Source organism: Pleurodeles waltl, chromosome 4_2, assembly GCF_031143425.1.
Source record: "Pleurodeles waltl isolate 20211129_DDA chromosome 4_2, aPleWal1.hap1.20221129, whole genome shotgun sequence".
NCBI classification, from domain to species: Eukaryota; Metazoa; Chordata; class Amphibia; order Caudata; family Salamandridae; genus Pleurodeles; species Pleurodeles waltl.
In genome coordinates, this window is record NC_090443.1 from 477,616,099 (window position 1) to 477,635,656 (window position 19,558).

Genomic DNA, 19,558 nt, shown 5'->3' on the forward strand with positions numbered 1-19,558 from the left:
AGTTTCTCTTGAAGTGGGGAGACAGGCCGGTAGGGCTGGGGCCAAAGCAGTTGGTCTCTCCGTCTTCTCTGCAGGGCTTCAGGTCAGCAGTCCTTCTTCGTCGTAGGTTGCAGGAATCTATCTTCCTAGGTTCTGGGGGCCCCTAAATACTCAATTTAGGGGTGTGTTTAGGTCTGGGGGGTTAGTAGCCAATGGCTACTAGCCCTGAGGGTGGCCACACCCTCTTTGTGCCTCCTCCCTAAGGGGAGGGGGGCACATCCCTAATCCTCTTGGGGGAATCCTCCATCTGCAAGATGGAGGATTTCTAAAAGTCAGTGTCACCTCAGCTCAGGACACCTTAGGGGTTGTCCTGACTGGCCAGTGACTCCTCCTTGTTTTTCTCATTATCTCCTCCGGCCTTGCCGCCAAAAGTGGGGCCGTGGCCGGAGGGGGCGGGCATCTCCACTAGCTGGAATGCCCTGTGGCGCTGTAACAAAGGGGGTGAGCCTTTGAGGCTCACCACCAGGTGTTACAGCTCCTGCAGGGGGAGGTGAGAAGTACCTCCACCCAGTACAGGCTTTGTTACTAGCCACAGAGTGACAAAGGCACTCTCCCCATGTGGCCAGCAACATGTCTGGTGTGTGGCAGGCTGGCAAAACTAGTCAGCCCACACTGGAAGTCGGGTATCTTTTCAGGGGGCATCTCTAAGATGCCCTCTAGGGTGTATTTCACAATAAAATGTACACTGGTATCTGTGTGCATTTATTGTGCTGAGAAGTTTGATACCAAACTTCCCAGTTTTCAGTGTAGCCATTATGGTGCTGTGGAGTTCGTGTATGACAGACTCCCAGATCATATACTTTTATGGCTACCCTGCACTTACAATGTCTAAGGTTTTGCTTAGACACTGTAGGGGCATAGTGCACATGCACCTATGCCCTCACCTATGGTATCGTGCACCCTGCATTAGGGCTGTAAGGCCTGCTAGAGGGGTGACTTGTCTATGCCATGGGCAGTGTGAGGTTGGTATGGCACCCTGAGGGGAGTGCCATGTCGACTTAGTCATTTTCTCCCCACCAGCACACACAAGCTGGCAAGCAGTGTGTCTGTGCTGAATGAGGGGACCCCAGGGTGGCATAAGACATGCTGCAGCCCTTCGAGACCTTCCCTGGCATCAGGGCCCTTGGTACCGGGGGCACCAGTTACAAAGGACTTACCTGGGTGCCAGGGTGTGCCAATTTGTGAAAACAAAGCTACAGTTTTAGGGAAAGAACACTGGTGCTGGGGCCTGGTTAGCAGGCATCAGCACCCTTTCACATCATAACTTGGCATCAGCAAAGGCAAAAAGTCAGGGGGTAACCATGCCAAGGAGGCATTTCCTTGCACTCCCACTCCGTTTATCATGCCTCAGTGGGACCTCAATCTTGTCCTTACTTATTTAATGTGTACTCCCTTTGAGCCAATGCACAATTGTCCCTTACGGCTCCTCACCTTCAAAACTATCTTTCTTGTTGCAATCACCTCTGCTTGCAGGGTGAATGAGCTTTAAGCCCCTTCGTCTAAACCTCCATACTTGTCTGTGCACCCTGACAAAGTGGTGTTGCGCACTAAGGATTCCTCCCTTCCAAAGGTGGTTACGCCTTTTCATGTAGGCCAGTCCATCACCCTGCCTACTTTCTACGCACCCCCACCTCCTTCTCATGAGGAGGAGAGACTCCACCATCTGGACCCAAAAAGAGCGTTGGCATTCTATCTTAATCGTATTAAAGATTTCCAGGTGGACGATCAACTCTTTGTCGGGTATGTGGGTGCGAAAAAAGGGAAGGCGGTGCAAAAATGTACCATCTCTCGATGAGTACTTCTTTGCATCAAAATGTGCTATGCTTTGGCCAAGAAGCAACCCCCTGAGGGCTTGCATGCTCATTCCACCAGAGCAACTGCTGCTTCCACTGCATTGGCACGCGGAGTTCCTGTCTTGGATATCTGCCAGGCAGTTACGTGGGTGTCCCTGCACACGTTTGCTAAACACTACTGCCCGGACAGTCAGGTCCATTGGGACGGCTACTTTGGTCCTGCAGGATTTCCTAGTATGATCTTGGTTTGCAGCCCACCTCCGAATATGGCATTGCTTGGGTATCTATTCCAAGGTAAGGAATATGCAACTAGAAGTCTCTATCAGATGTACAAGTTACTTACCTTCGGTAACGAAATATCTGGTAGAGACATATTCTAGTTGCAGGTTCCTTACCTTAGAATTTCCCCCAGGTATCACACTGTATCTGGAGATTTTTCTTCGAGCAATACCCTTGCGTGTCGGTAGGTGCCCCCCGTCCCCCCTTCACACACACACAACCACCCCCCCCCCCAAGCATCTTCCTGGACTTCTCGCTCTCAATGAACCGACCAAAGCAAGCAACTCTGTTTAGTCATCCTGCTTCCATACACTCCACCTGCTTAGAAAGATCTTTAAGTAGATCCCCACCAAATCCAGAAAAACTGTCACCCATCCACTCGTCAGCAGCAGACTCGACTACAGCAACGCACTCTATGCCGGCATCACCCAGAAACTCCTAAAGAAATTACGGAACATCTAGAACGCCTCCACCAGACACATCCTGAGAATCCCATGCCACAGCCACATCACTGGCTACCTGAGAAACCTTTACTGGCTACCTATCAAACAAAGAATTACCGTCAAGCTCCTTACGCACGCCTACAAAGCCCTCCACAACGCCGGACCTGCATACCTCATCCGCTTCCTCTTCTTCTACACTCCCACCAGACATCTCCACTCCACCCAACTAGCCCTTGCCACCGTCCCACAGATCCACAAGACCATGGCTGGAGGAAGATTCTCCTCCTACCTCTCTGCAAAGACCTGTAACTCCCTGCCTCTGCACCTCAGGCAATCACCATCACTGTCGCAATTAAGGAAGGACCTCAAGACCTGGCTCTTCAACTGATCTGCAGATCCAACCCCTTCCCCCTTTCAGCACCTTGAGGCCCTCACGGGTGTGTAGTTTTGCTTTATAAGAACCCTGATTGATTGATAGTCCTCCATTTTATTGATGGCCTTGGACTTCGGGATTCCTGATATGTAGAGATTGTTGCGCCGGGACCTTGGTTCTAGGTCTTGTTTTTTTAGTTTAATGAGTTCAAAAACTTTATCCATGCGCAGTAGGTGCTCTCCACCGGCGGCCTGTGCATCGTCTGCATCTCACACACTGGTTTTGAAGTATCCAACGATCTTCGTGTTTATAAACTCTCTCAAATATGCAATCAATGCGACTGGTTAGGAGTTCAGTCTTTGCGTCTATTGCCCTCAGGCTGTTTTTTACGTCCACTACAACCTCCTTTAGGTTGCTCTCTTGCATTGGGACCCCATGTGTCCAATCTGGAGGGGGGTCCTCGGCGGTCCTATCTGGTTCAGAGTTGCGCGTTTGTCGCTTGTGCTCAAAATGTCAGTTTGGGTTGGCGTGCGTCCTGTTTCCTCATGGCTTCTTGAGTTGTAGGGCAGGCGGGAGGCCGGTACTGGGGAAACATGGTGGCTGTACAGATCCAAGGAGTAAGGCAGTAGGGAGGGGACGCCGAGACGTCGGGCGCAGTGCTTAATTTGTGCTTGTTGTTTCCGGTGCTGAGCACCGGAACTTATTTTTCAGGGCCGGGGCTTGCTCTTCTGCCTCAAGCATGTAGGGCGAGCAAAAGACACATGTGGGAAAGACGGAAGAAGAGAAAAAAGAAAAGGCGCACAATGGGAGAAAGCTGCAAGAGTGAGCTGAAGGGACAGGGAGTGTCTTTAAATGAATTAAAGGGGGCCGAGATGGCTTCAGGATTACGCTGCTTAAGTTTTCCGTGCTCGCACATTTAAATGCAGCAGCCGCATGTTTAAGAGGAGGGCTTTCGGCACCGGCATGTCTTTATTTACAAATTAAGTACTGGTCGAGCGTTGTCAGGCCTCCGCTCAATGCCCCCAGTGCCCTGCGCTGATATCCAAGGGCCGGGCAAGCAGTCAGACCCCAGTGGGCCTCTCGAGTGCCTGCCTCGCTGCTGCCCCCCAGGCTTCTGTTGTCACACTGCCGGGAGGGGTGTAGTCTTGTGGCGGTCGCGATGTAGAGATCAGTCCCCTTCAGCCGCACAGGCCGTGCGCGGTCGGGTAGCACCGTCGAAGATCCCGCAATCCCGCAGCCTCCAAGTATTGGCGCGGTATCCGGGTCAGTACATGTCAGTTCGCTGGAGACTCTCCAGCCAGCACAGAGTGAGGGGCGATCTCCCGCTGCCTTGATAGATGGCAGCTCACGCTCAAGGTTCAGTGTGGGCCGCGGAGTAGACTGACGCTGTGTGGGCGCCCTGGGCATTCCCAGGGCGTTCCGGTCACACAGGCGACATCACCTCATTCTGCTGCAGGCTGATCTGGCAGTTTGGGTCGTGCGCGTGAGCGGATGGCTGCCGGATTGTCATTGCCCGACAGAGCCCACTAGAAGCGACCATCTGGCCGCCGGGCTCTCTAGTGCCCCCAACAGCTGTGTAGTTGAAATAGATTGATTCCCCTGCTGAGGCCAATATGTAATCTGTTGGTCCCTCGTCTGAATCGCGGCACAGTGGACCCAGCCTTTCAGCCTTCCAAGGAAGTCCTCACGAGTACTGAATTTGTTATTAAACCATGAAAAAATGTAATTGCAGGCCAAGGGCTAAAACCCAAGTAAAAATTTCTGGTCCGTAAAGTTTCTAAACAATCACTGATTTCCCTGTAAAGCTAGTTTGGATTCTGTTTGGGTCGTGCTTAATACTAGTATGCAGCGTTTCCAGAACTTCAATCTTGACAGATATGGAGCCTGAGCAGACACAGAGTGCCACATTTGCCACGATCACGCAATGGTGGATTTCCAGGATTAAGCCCTTGTAGTCTTGTTTTTGAAGTTGTCAGTTCATCCCCTAGACCTCGTCATTGTTCCCTTGACTGAGGATGATCACACACTGTTGTCTAGGGTGGATGCCAGGAATGACACCCACGACTCTTGTTTTAAAAGTCGTCAGTAGTTGCCACTAGCCTTTGTTCGTTGCAGGTTGCGCAGCTGACTGCACAATGTCGCTCAAAGGAGTGTGTTGTATCGTGATTGTAGATGTGTAATGGCTCGCGCTGATAGCGCGAGCCGGTGAAAGGAGAATGTTGAGGGCGAATGTGGGAGAGGAAGTGGGGAGAGATTCGGTGACGGTTGGAAGGAGGAGACGGAACAAGGGACGGCGGCTTTGTATGCGGCCTGGGCTTTTTACTTTGGAATTATACTTGTAAGCTACAATCAACTTAAAGAATAAAGAAGTTACTTACCATTTCCGTTCTCCTGTTGTTACGGTCGGAAAGTATACACAACAAAATTGGCGACGAGTTAGCCCCGCCTGCATCTGATGGTGATCCTCAACCATCGCATTTCTGAACTCCTACGTCCCACGCTACTCGACCACCGGATGCGTGTGAGTTACTGTTTTTTTTTTTCAGCCTAAGTGCTGAAACATTGTCTATACACGCTTGCGCTGTGCTCCACGCTACGTGCTTGTGTCTTCTGGCGTCTCCTGGCAACATCCAACTTGTTATTAAACAACTAGACCGCTGACATTCATATGGCCTAATTAACCTTTTGGAACTCAAGAATATACCGGCAATTGAAGTTCCTGTGGTTCGAAGGACAAACCAAACAGTAATATTAATTTGAGTGTACTTGCACCTCATTACGAATATTTGGACATTGACGTTATATATACTTTTGAAGTTGTGTGTATATATATTTTTTTTTTTCCCCTCTTGTTCGCACGCACTTATAGCTTCTGGTAGTTTGAATCTTCCACCTCCTCAACCTTTTATTCCTGGTAGCAGTGATGTTTCCATTAAATGGCAAGAATGGCGGGAGTATTTTATAAACTACATTTCTGCATGCGATGAAGATAACGACTTTTCAGGAGAAAAAAAGAAGAAAATTTTCTTGCATTGTTTAGGGCCAAACGGTCTTAAAATTTACAATAGAATTGAAAAGAAACAAAGAGAGCAAGGAGATGTTTTTGTTCATGCATTAGAGGAATTAGACAGGTACTATTCTCCAACGGTGTGTGTGGGAATTGATCGCTATAAGTTTTTTCACAGGAAACAAAACAAAGAGGAAACCATTGAGGAATACGTTTCAGCCTTAAAAAATTTAGCCTTAACGTGTAGATTTGGTACCTTACATCACGAGTTCATTAGGGACCAGATAGTTATGCACACTGCCAACCAGAATATACAGGTCTGCTTATGGACTAAAGGGGAATCGCCCTTACAAGAAGTAATAGAAGTGGTCAAGAAAGCAGAACTTACTGGAAGATGTGCAAAAGCTGTCCTACAGGGGAATTCTAAAGTGGATGATTCGATAGGAGAGTCACATAAGTTGGTGAATAGAGTTATAGAGTCAAAGAAATGTCCACTAGATGGATTTTCAAGGAAGACCAGTTCTTACAGGAACAAGATGTCAAAAAGAGACACTTCTAAGGTGGAGGTTACTTGTTTCAGATGTGGATTACTGGGCCATTATGCGAATGATAAAAGCAGTCCAGCACGCAATCAGAAATGTTCTGGGTGTGGTACTGTTGGCCATTTTATCAAGGTTTGCAAGAAAAAGAAAGGCACTGCAATAAAGTTGTTAGAGGATGCTACTGAATCAGCTTCCTCCTCAGACAGTGAAGACAAGAATATGTGGGTGCTTAATATAAGGAATGCCGGAACAGGAACACCAGATGTACTACGGAAAAGACCAAAGTGTGACATATCTATTGAGGGTGTTACCATTACGATTACTGCTGATTCTGGGTCACCTTATACAATTGTTAATGAACATGTTTGGTTGAAACAGTTGAAACGCACTGTTGGTGGGGGTTTGGACACACCTGATATCTCACCTAAAAGTTTTACGGGGGAACCAATCCAGCTTCTTGGCTACAAAAAATTATCATTTGCATTTAAGGATCGTAAGGGTGAATGTAAGATGTATGTGTCAAAATCAGGACCATCAGTTTTAGGATGGTGGGACCAAGGTGCACTAGGTATGGTTCTAAATCCAAATGGTTCAGAACCCGTATCGGTGGTTCAGGAAGATAATGTGTGTGTGTGTGTGATGCTACCATGAGGGACATGTATCCTTTAGTATTTTCAGGTGCTGTGGGAAAGTTAAAAAAAATTCCAACATAAGATAATACTTAAAAAGGACACCATTCCTGTTGTTCATAAGGCGAGGACTATTCCTTTTAGCATCAGGAATGAAGTTTCCAACGAGTTAGACAAATTTTTACAAACTGGTATCATTGAACAGGTTGAGTCATCAGATTGGATTTCCCCATTGGTGGTAGCTAGACGTTCTAATGGCAAATTGAGGCTATGTGTAGACCTAAGGGACCTTAGTAAGAATATTTTGGTTGATCACTTTCCATTACCAAAAATCAATGAGGCCGTAGCGCTAACCAAAGGCAAGGAATGGTTTACCACGATAGACCTTACTTCTGCATATCATCAAGTTCAGTTACATCCTGACAGCCGTAGATTAACCGCATTTATTACACCCTTTGGATGTTATCAATTTGTTAGAGTTCCATTTGGTTTGGCTTCTGCAGCTGCTATGTTCCAAAGGCTGATGTATAAGCTCTTTAGTAAAATGCGGGACGTGCTGTTCTTCCAAGATGATATTTTAATTATGGGGAATTCGAAAGATGACCATGACACTAGAGTCAAGAATGTTCTTCAGGTATTAGAAGATAATGGACTTACGGCTGAGCTTAGTAAGTGTAAGATAGCCATGAAAAGCGTCACTTATTTGGGACACGAAATTAGTGGCAAGGGGGTTGAACCAAAAGCTAGTCTTGTTGATGCCATTAAGAATTCTCCAGCTCCTACTAACAAGGATGAAGTTAGAGCTTTTTTAGGTCTAGCGGAATATTATGCTAAGTTCGTGCATAACTTTTCCCACAAAACGTTTCCTATTAGACCATTGTTAAAAGGGAAATGCATATTTAAGTGGTGTGAAGAGTGTGAAGCAGCATTCAAATTGATTAAAAATGACATTATTAGCGCACCTGCGTTACAAGGTTTTGACCCTAATCTACAGTGTATAATTACAACTGATGCCAGTAATAAGGGTTTAAGAGCTGTCCTTACGCAAATGGATATGAATGGTAAGGAATGTGTAGTTGCATTTGCTTCTCGTTCTATCACCAATACTGAAGCAAAATACTCAGTAATCGAAAGGGAGGCCCTTGCATGCGTGTGGGGTTTGGAACATTTTAGATCATTTGGGGTATGAATGTCATCTTGCGTAGCGATCACAAACCGCTTACCAAAGTTCTTACAACAAAAGGATTATTCAAAGCCTCCCCACGCATTGCCCGGTTATCCATAAGACTGTTGGACTATAAGTATGAAGTACGATACGTACCCGGGATTAGGAATAAGATTGCTGATTTCTTAAGTAGAATGCTGTTAATGAATACTGTGGAAGGGGAGAAGGAGTTGGAGGATTGTTGTGTAGCTGAAGTTCTACCCTCAGCCTTTCAGGGCATCTCTGAGGGTGAATGGGATAAGGCCATGGGGGAAGACAAAACATTAAATAAAGTTCAAATTTTGCTAAGAGAAGGTTGGCCCCTTAAAAAAAATCTAGATGAAGATGTGGAGGGGTTTTAGGAGGTTAAGGAAGAGTTGTCTGTGAAACATAATAGATTATTGCGCAATGGTAGGGTAATTCCTCCCTAGACACTCAGATGGAAAATTCTGAATTTATGCCATGATGGACATTTGGGCATATCTAAAACGAAAAGTAAAGTTAAACAATTATATTGGTGGCCAGGGATTGATTTAGCTGTGGAAAGGACAGTAAGAGATTGTGTCCTATGTAATGAGTCAGAAAAAACGTTATCCACGTTCAAACCGCCGTTAGTTCCAGTAGGGTGTCCAAATATGCCCTGGGAGAAGATTGGTCTGGACATTACTGGACCAATACAGGTGGAAGATGGTTATAGATATATTGTAGTGATGTTTGATCATTTCTCTAAATGGCCTGAAATAGGAATGGTGACTAAGGTGGATTCCTGGTCCATTGTTGAATTTTTGGATAATGTTTTTTTGAGGGAGGGCCTACCCAAGACAATCATTACTGATAATGGGGTGCAATTCACATCTGACAAATTCAAGGCTTTCTTAATGAGGTGTGGTATTAAACACATTACAACTTCCAACTATCATCCAGCAGGTAATGGTGCTGTGGAACGGTTCAACAGAGTGCTGAAAAATAGTATACAAGTGGTTGTATGCGCAAAGTTAGATTGGGAAAAGGAAGTTTGGAAAACAGTTTGGTCATATAGAACTACACCATGTAGCTCTACAGGTCACAGTCCATTTGAGATAATGAGAGGAAGGGTCCCATTGAGGAAAGATAATGTAGGTTGGATGATTGATGGTAGGGAAAGCTGTTGGACAAGTGAGAGTGTTAGGAAAAATATTAAGAGGGAGCAAATCCGTTCGAAGGAGTTTTATGATGCAAAACATAAATGCAAAAGTGTAAGTATACAGGTGGGTGATTTAGTTAGGGTGAAGGTTCCAGGTTTTAAAAAGTGTGAGAAGGGAAAATTCTATCCTCCTTTGATGGTCACAAAGATTTTGTGTAATGCTGTACAACTTGAAAACGGAAAAGTATGGCACCTGAGCAGAGTCTCCCCATACAAGGGTTCAGGTGGGAGAAAATTGATTGGAACTGACTGGTTTATGTATGACGATACTGGAAACAATATGGGATTGCAAAGTGCCAATGTTGCACAGACTGCGCAGGGCGGAAGATGCAGTGTTAGTCATGCGGTTGTGAAACAAAGAACCGAAACAAAGGATAAAGATGACAATGCACGGAATGGTGACATGACAAGTGTGAAGGATAATATTAGCAGAAGTGGAAGGAGGATCATGAAACCAGGGAAACTCAATGACTATGTTTGTAACTGAGTCTTCGTAAAGATTCAGGAACTAATTTATGAATTAATAGGAAGTGTATAGCATTTATGTATTTATGAAATGTTTGTAGGATTATTTATTGTTGATTTATGATTAATTGTTACTTTGTGTAAAGGGGAAGATGTGTTGTATTGTGATTGTAATGGCTCGCGCTGATAGCGTGAGCCAGTGAATAGTAGATGTGTAATGGCTCGCGCTGATAGCGCGAGCCGGTGAAAGGAGAATGTTGAGGGTGAATGTGGGAGAGGAAGTGGGGAGAGATTCGGTGACGGTTGGAAGGAGGAGACGGAACAACGGACGGCTGCTCTGTATGTGGCCGGGGCTTTTTACTTTGGAATTATACTTGTAAGCTACAATCAACTTAAAGAATAAAGAAGTTACTTACCATTTCCGTTCTCCTGTTGTTACGGTCGGAAAGTATACACAACAGAGTGTCATCCTGTCAGTGACTGGACTGACTGCCAAAAGCTGGAGGCCCCATGGTTATAAGCTCTTGGTCACCCTTGACCTTCAGACACCGATGTGTTCCTTGGTGCTGAGCCAGGCAGTGTTTAATGTGGATCAACGTTTCAAGGCTAAATACACTCTGAGCATTTTAGTGTCTAACGTTTCATTCAGAGAGGGATTTCCCCTAGCCTGTAGAGCAAGGGATCTGCATCCTATGAACAAAACTAAATAAAGTGATACATCGCAATTCGCATCGCATTCAGATAGAGTTTCCAACCCTAGCACTTTTTTGTTATGGCCCAACACATGCTCTTGATCTTCCAACCCAGTGAAACCCGTCTCTTGCCTTTCCGTGTTAGGCTTGATATTGCTATAATGGACGCTAATTCGCCACATGTTGGCAGAAAGACCATGAGTTGCTTCTTCTTATTGCTGAAGCTTCTGATGGAGAGGTTGTGATGTCCTAGCACCCCAACAATTAAATTATTTCCTGCAGTTTTAACGTTGTTGATTGTCTGTTTAGGTCAAAACCTTTGACCGGTTTACTAAAGACATCTTGGACATTCAAGAAGCTTCTCTGGGAATGCATTTTGCCTGTTACTTACCATTGGCTTTGTGGTATGCAACTCAGGTTTCCTGGCTTTCTATTTGCTGGCTTTATTAGTTTTAGGCTGTCCAGGTTCAATTCGTCCTCCCTGAGAAGCAAAGCCTTTTCACACCATCTCTCTTTATATTCTGAGTTCTCATTTCTGTAAACAGGCATGTAAATCTTGTTCCTAACTTGTCACATTTGCTGTGCATTTAAAAACAGAAATCAAATGTCAGGCTCTGTCCTATGAGGGAGCATGGTGTTAACTTTTCTTTCTCTGCCTTCAAAGTGAGAGGATTTATGTGGTAATCTTGCTGGATAATGCGGATAGAGGAAAGGGTTTTTTCTAGCACACAGCAACATTTAATTGAACTGTGCAAGTATTTCAGAATATATCTGAATAAGCAAAGCACAAATGAAGCACATTTTTTTGTTAAATCAGAGGAGTGTTAAAAACAAATGCTTTAATATGATCAAAACAAATCAGTACACTAGGGGCCAGATGTACAAAGCTAACTAGCATTTGCAAACAGGGAAATTTGCCTTTTGCGACCGCTAAATGGCATTGTACCATGTACCAACCCTATTTTGCGTGTTGGTAACCTGTTACCGACTCGCAAAATAGGGTTTGCAACATGCTATTCGGAAGGTGCGTGCCAAGGGCATCCCTTCCTAATAGCGAGTCGCAGGGGAATGTATGATTGTTTTGCAACCAAGAATGTGGTCGCAAAACACCCCAGTTATCATCTACCTCAAGTAGGTGGTAACCTATTTGCAAACAGGAAGAGGTCCCCAAGGGACCCCTTTCCCTTTGTGAATGGAGGCACCAAAATGTTTTCAGAGCAGGCGTTGGTCCCACGGATCACTTTGTACTCTGAGAAAACGAAAAGGACTTTTTTTTTTTTTTTTTTTTTTTGTAATGCATTACATTTTCCTTTAAGGAAAACTGGCTGCATTAAAAAAAAAAAAAAAAAAAAAAATAATGCTTTATTTAAAAAGCAGTCACAGATATGGTGGCCTGCTGACCCAGTGGGCCGCCATGGCTGAGAGTGCTGGCCATTCCCATTGGGTTGCAAAATGCGATCTGCCTCATAAATATTAATGAGGCAGGTCCTTTGTGACCCATTTGCGAATCGCAGTGTCTGAGACACTTTTAAATCCGTGTTTGCGACTGCAGTTTGCGAGTCGCACAAAAATGCAAACACTGAGTGTCGTATATCTGGTCCCAGGTGATGCCATTTCCACACATTATCGTTTGTGGGCTGTACAGTTTTATTCATAAAGTTGTGTGTCTGTGTAAATGTAATGATCATTTTAATTGAAAAGGTATTGTCTTTAATGGCAGGGTGCTAGCACACCATGCATACTCCACTTTACTCCACTCTATTTTGCACCACTCAATGCCACTCCATCCTACTCTGCACCCTTCCACTTTACATGACGCCACTACACTCTACTCTGCAGCATTCCACTCTAAACCACTGCCTCCTACGCCACTTCACTCTGTACTCTACACCACTCTACTCTACATCACTGCACTTGTCACCACTGCACTCTTCACTATCACAATCTAGGCCAATCCACACTGCACAGCTCCACTCTGTAGCATTGCACTCTACACCACTGCAGTCTGTACCACTCCACTCTACGCCCCTGCACTCTCTGCCTATCCACTGTACGCTCCTCTAATCCACTCTGCAACACTGCATTCTATGGCACCACTTTGCCCCATTACCCTGCCACTGCACTCTAACCTATATCACTCCACACTACGCTACTTCACTCCACCCTTCAGTCCACCCTTCACCACTACACTCTACACCACTTCATTCTACTCTAAAACAATGTACACTACGCCACTGCACTCAAAATCACTGCACTCTATGCACCTCACTCCACGCCACTGATTTCTGTGCCACTCTACACGACTGTATGCTACGACCCTCTACTCTACAACATTGCACTCAATGCCACTCTACTCTGTACTACTGCACGCTATGCCACTGCATTCTGCAGCACTCCACTCCATGCCAGTATACTCTTCTCTGCACCACTGCACTCTACGCCTCTGTATTCTACGCCACTCTACTCTACCCCATTCCACTCTGCGCCATTCCACTCTGCACCACTACAGTGTACTCCACTGCACTGTACTATGCACCACTCTAATCTATGCCACTTCATTCTGCAACGCTGCAGGGAATGCCGCTGAACCCTATGCTGCTGCACTCTATGCCACTACTCTGCACTACCAAATTCTATGCCAATGCACTCTGTGCTACATTAGTCCTCTCCATACCACTTCAATCTGCAGCACTCCTTTCTGTGCCACTGCACTCTATGGCACTAAACTATACTATACTCTATATCTGCACCACTCTGTTCCACTCTACTCTGCACCATTCTGTGCAATGGCAGTCTGCACCACTACACGCTAATCTACGTCACTGCATTCGACGACGCTGCGTTGTATGCCACTGAATTCTGTCATTTTACTCTGCAGAACTACGCCAATGCACTCTACACCAGTCCACTCCACCCTACTCAACTGTACGGCACGCTACGCGACTCCACTCTGTGCCACTCCAATACAAAACACTGTATGCCACTCCACTCTACTCCATTTTACTCTACATCACTCCAGGCCACTCTCCTCTACGCCACTAACTTTTAGCCAGTCTGAACAGCAGCCCCGCTGATGTACACATGGCTAAAACACATTGGTAAAGCAAATAGTTTTTGCACAGGCAAAACCTATTGGCTTTGCCAATGCTTGTATTTGTGTTTCTACCAATTCTATGCAGAGTTAGTAATACATGTTCACAGGTTATTTCAAGACAAAAAGGCTTGTAATTTTACTTCTAGGATAAATCAGGTCTCTTAACATCTTCGAAGGCCTCACCATAAGACCTCTCGTTGAGGTCTCTGTGATTGACTGCATTTTATTGTTGATGTCGCACACCAAGGTCAAGTCAAAACCTACTGACATTTTTTGAGAATCAAAGACCTTATTGTGCAGCCATGTTGACTAAATAATGCAGTGAAGAATAGCACATGTGGATCGATTACAGGCAAAGTATACAGCAAAGTGAGCAAATGAAGAGAATCTTGTGGTGCGTTCTTTGACATATTGGTTTTGTCAGATTTTTAACATAAAATGGATGCATGATGAATCCCAACAGTATTGAAATGATACTGGTACTAGAGAGTACTGCATTACAGTTAACACCCAGCCTGGGAATGTGCAGTAATCGGCGGCCTTTCAGCTAGGTTTGTGACATATACACACCGTGTAATGAAAGTGACTTACTTAATAGTAACAAGCTTTACGTAATTTGTATGCACATGCAGCCAGCATCTATCTTTCCCGCCTGCTGCAGAAGTTAACGTTTATCAGATACTAAGAGAGGTGCATACGTTGTGAGAGTCTGACACATTCTTGCTGTCCTCGGGGTCTTGCAGCTTGAGGGGAAACATTGAATGGTTTGGCCGGTGAGCTTAAAGGAGCAGTTGACAATGTGATGTATGCCCTGTGATGGGCTTGTGATACCCTTCAAAGTGAAGTGTAATGCACATTAGTGCACTATCCCCTCCGGAATGGAGAGCCAAGAAGTTTGCAGCAGGATTCGTTAAGATGCTGCTTGAATGTATCTGTGCAGCACAGACGGTATTAATGGGCCTAGTGCGTGAACCTTCTCTCACTGAGGCTCTTCGTGTACTTTTAGGGGCAAGAATAAGATATTTCCCTTCCCTCCTTGAAGTAACACATTTTGAAGGTTCCATTCTGCATCACCAATTAATAATTTTCCAGTTTCTGAATAAAGATAAAGCGAATAGTGAGAAGATGTAGCTGGGCTTTTCCTACACATCTTGAAATGTTTCTAACAATCCCTTATTTTCTTCTTTCCACAGGCATCACGCCACTCTTCTACAACTTGTTTGCGCTTTACGATGTCCAGTCCAAAGTTTGGATCCCTCCAAACCATGTTTTTGAAATCGACAAAGACACAAACGTAATTCTTCATTTCCGCATGAGGTAGGTTTTTGTTGGGGTATTCTCTCGGCCAAGCCCTGATTTCTGACATCCTTAGAGATTGACATGAGCTGGCTGACAGCAATATTTACAGCACCGGTTTATAAGGGGGTGGCTTTTCATAATTTCCTAAGCGATCTTGATGTGACTGTTTCTTTCTCCATCAAAAGGCAAGTTTCCTCCTGAGAATGATCACAAACCATAATTCTCTGCCTGTGTTGAGCCTCCTAGTCACGCAACTGGGTTGGGATGGTTTAAAAACAAGTAGACCTCCGACGTTAGCAAGGCAATAGGTGTGTTTTCTTTTTAGCACAAATGAAAACGCCAAGAGTCGCCAGAAAGTGCAAAGTACAATTAATACATTAAAACACATTAGTAAATGGTTGCGTTGAAGGAGCCTCCTGGGTGGTGTGGAATATTCACAGTGAGTGGCGTTGAACTCCATGGAAGTGCCACTAAATCTTATCATGGAGACATTAACTTTCTTTTCAGATTACTTATAGCAGCCCAGTAATGTGCCAGAATAGATTACGTAGTTTTGCTGCATGAGTGATGAAATATTAGAGCATAAAATAATATGTCTTGGAACAATTTTGATAACTGAAATGACGGATAGCAACTAAAGTCAAATAATGTAAATTATGGTATTTATTTTTTTATTTCTATTGATTGAACACATCCACATTCGATGATGCTCTGGTTGACCTGTGTCTAAGAGTTGCCATTATGTTTTTTTTAAGACAACATGCAACAATACTACGGATGAATGCAGATTTTTTTACTTAATTTTGCTGCATAATCCAACAGCGTCTGATTTAATTATTACTAACTCTTAGTTTTTACTGAAGGTTTAACAGTACCAAAATTTGAACTGATGTGGGCTGCTATAAAACAATTTCTGAGTATTTCTGGTGGTAAAACCTAACGTGTAGCATTCCTGACAAACCACGAGTCATAGACTGCGTTGAGGTGTCCTGTCTGCAGCATCTGCTGGGTCAAGACATAGAAAGCGGGGATATAGAGCGGCCTGCCCGACTACACCACCCTGCTTTCAAGCCTTCAGAAGGTGAATTAACTGCTATACAGCAGTGGTCTCCAAACTTTTTAAGGTTGCGCCCCCCCCCCCCCCCAGTTGAAAAATAAAAATCATTGTGCCCCCCTCAGAATATTTTACATTTATTTTATAAAGATGACAATGTTTAAACGTGTCTAGACCTATTTAAACACGGCAGTTAAGTTTTCTTACCTTTATAAAATGCAATAATATGCCTCTGCTTAAGACAAAGCGCTGTTATCTGTATAATACTTATTTTGGCCAGAGCCTGGAGCCCCACTGGGATCACTTAAGGCCCCCCAGTTTACAACCTCTGCTATACAGGCTACCAGGATCCTAGCATAAACTGGGCGGAAACCGTTGATACTGAGAAGCTGCGGCAGAGAAAGAAGTAGAAATAAAAATAACATATTAACGTTTTTATGCGACGAGCAGAAGGTCTCTCCTAACATTTATTGTGGTGATCCCAGATATACCATGTAAATAATTCCAACAAGGGACATCCGATGAATTATTGACGGTTACCCAATACTAAATTAATTTATGTTGTGGGGAAGGTCGATGCTTGGGTAGAGGCGAAAAACGCCCAGTCAGTGATTCTCGCGGCGTCTGAAGTAACCAGAGACGGACCTGAAAGCATATCAAAGGCTGACGTTTTTCAAGGAACCGGCTCCCCATTATTGCAGTTAGTACTGAAATTGTATCCGTGGAACATCATGTAGCCTTGTCCTGGGGAGAAACAGAGCAACGATGAACTGTTAATGGGGAAGATAGGCTTGCTACTCTCCTTAAACAGGATACGTTGTAATTGATATGCTTTTGAATTCATCTCCTCAAGATGGTGTTTTTTTATGGAACAGCAACGTGACAAGCAAACACTGCTGAGACTGAGAATTGATCTATGTAGTTTGAGGCTTTAGGACACTGTTCTGTGACTGTCTAGGACACCTACAAAATCAATTCGGAGTGTGATTTCTCCTTCTCCCTTGTTCCTGGAACAGTCGGAGTCGTTAGTTAATGTTCCCATCACCCTCGGGCATCATATACTCAGAGGGGGGATCCTAGGACAGGGCAGAATGTCCTTCTCTGGGAGAGATCAAAAGCCATTTTCCTATTGGCACTTGAATTTTGATACCCATAATATGAAAGCACTCAATCAACCAGTCTTTATGCCTTTCCAGTCTGTCATGGCTTTACTTGTCTTTCTTCTTTTTCTAGTCTCTCAAGGCTTGCTGGACATTGTAGTTCTGTAGTGATTTACAATTAAACTGCTACTAAATAGCATTGTGTCTCTTGTGTTATAATCGGTGGTATCCCAGGATCAATTAAATAGTTGCTCAAGTTGTGATATATCCCCTCTTATTTTACTATAAAGCAATCTATTAAATATATTTTCACTCTGGCGCCCTTCAGAGAGTCACTTTGAAAGCAGCTACATTTTCGCCGTATAATTCCTTACTCTCTGTTGGACAGTTGCCTTTCCTGCAAGTTAGCAGCTGCCCTGATGTAAGGCACCTTGTTCCTGAGAAGCCACAAATGAAATACAAACGCACAATGTCGTTTCCTGCAGAAAACAAATTCAACGTTATTTTATTCTTTTAAAGTTAAAAGCCCATTCTGATCTGGTTTTCTATAAATTAATTGTCATGCTGCCCAAAGCGGTACTTCGGTGGTTTACTGTCTCTACTCTCGGAACCTAAGAAGAGTTCACTGCGCATATTCTGGGAAAATGAACATTACTTCAAAGGTACGTGACAAGGCTGCACAGAATAGCACTCTGTTTTATTCCGAAATTGAGAGCACATTTGTTGCTTGTTCATGGTCCTCCACCAAGTAAGGTTTTGTTAAGCAGCAGGCTGGAACATTTTCTCTTAAAGAATGCTGTTGAAGCAGATTAGAAGACGTTGTGATTGAAACAGCAAGAGGTTTTGGACTGTCGCTGCACCCTTCTTGTATCTGTCAGTCGACATACCCCTTGGGTTTTTGTTTTGGCATTGACACTACTGTGGCAATGAAGACAAGTTGCAAAGAGTTTTTCAAACCTAAAAGAACTTTATTTTGAGAATTTTATGAGACTGTTGACTTTGCCTCGTTTATCCAAGCAGCAATATGCTCCTAAACATGTCTTTCCCCCCAAAAAATCCAACTGTCTTTAAAGATTTTTATGCATTTACATTTTTGTTCATCATTAACAACGTGCAGAATGCATGTTCGCACTCTATTTGACATATACGTACTGATACAGTATTGTTACTTTTGAAACAAATTTTATGTGTAGAAGTGCGTTTTTCTGCTGTATGTTAAACAGGCCTCAGTTTAGAGACAAACACCATTTCTTCCAAGATGGAAGTCACCCTTGCGTTTATGTCCCTTTCTATGTACAAACCTGTAGTTTCTGTTGGTGGAGGCGATTGGGAGTCCAGTGTGACTCGCTGTGTATGTGGCAGGGGAGAGGGAGGGCATTTCCGCTTCTACTCTGGATGCTGTCCTCCGATTTTGTTGCCCACTTGGGACTTAAAATAATTTCAGATGTTTTGCATTCTCTGTATAATTTTCATTGCTAGCCCTCGTGCCATTGACTCTGTACCTCTTCATTTTTTAAATTCTGTAATAAAAACCCTTTCACTTTTGTATTGATCTAGAACTCAGTGGTTGAATGGTCCCATTTATTAAACTGATTGTATAGTCTGACACATTGCCTCATGAAATTGGTGTTTAATACAGTTTCCAATCCAGTGAATGTGGATACAATTTTCGAATTTCTGAAACTTTGAGGTATCCCACACCCGCATTTTTTTCCTCCATTTAAATTCTGTTTAGATACTGATCTTATTTCCTATGAGTTTGTTTCCCTGGGCTACTACTGCTTTTACGGACACGTTGTGAGCCCTCTTGTTCTGGGGTAATTTGTGTATCTGGGGAGTTATGCTTTTCGTATTAGCTGTTTCTCCCAGTCACCAAAGTCAAGTGAAAATATTCACTATAATGCAGTCTTTCACACACCATCTTCCGAAGGATTTTAGCCGCAGATAACTTTGTTGACTTTGTGGTAGGGGGAGCTTCTTCTTATACCAAGTACAAACTGCGATTTGTTCCTTGGGCCAGTTGTTACACTAAATGAATTTCAACGTTTTGGATAACACATATGTCAAGGAAGAAAGTTGAGTTTCATTGGTTGGGCGATTAGTAAAATAATTTTGAAAAATTTGGTGACCAAAATGCATTGTGTGTGTTGGTAATACAACATTTTGTGTTGGTACGAGGACGTTCTTTGTCTGTTATATGTATTACAGAAGGATTTGGTGCAGTTTTGAGTCAACAGCAAGTGGATACTTTTTGCATTTTAAGTGTACACTTCGTGAGCTTTGAGAGAAAGTTATTGGGTTTTTGAGAGAGAGGCTATGGCATATTGATGGAGTTCAAAGACTCTTGGGTTAGTCTTAGTGG

General features: G+C 44.0%; 1 protein-coding gene across 2 annotated transcripts in view; it reads left to right on the forward strand.

Moving 5' to 3' along the window:
* TYK2 (tyrosine kinase 2) overlaps nucleotides 1–19,558 on the forward strand; it is a 579,821-nt gene that overhangs the window by 247,891 nt on the left and 312,372 nt on the right. For both annotated transcript variants that reach the window (XM_069231824.1, XM_069231825.1), the window contains exon 3: nucleotides 14,937–15,060. In XM_069231824.1, coding sequence (XP_069087925.1) covers nucleotides 14,937–15,060 — 124 coding nt within the window. The remainder of the gene's footprint in view (nucleotides 1–14,936; nucleotides 15,061–19,558) is intronic.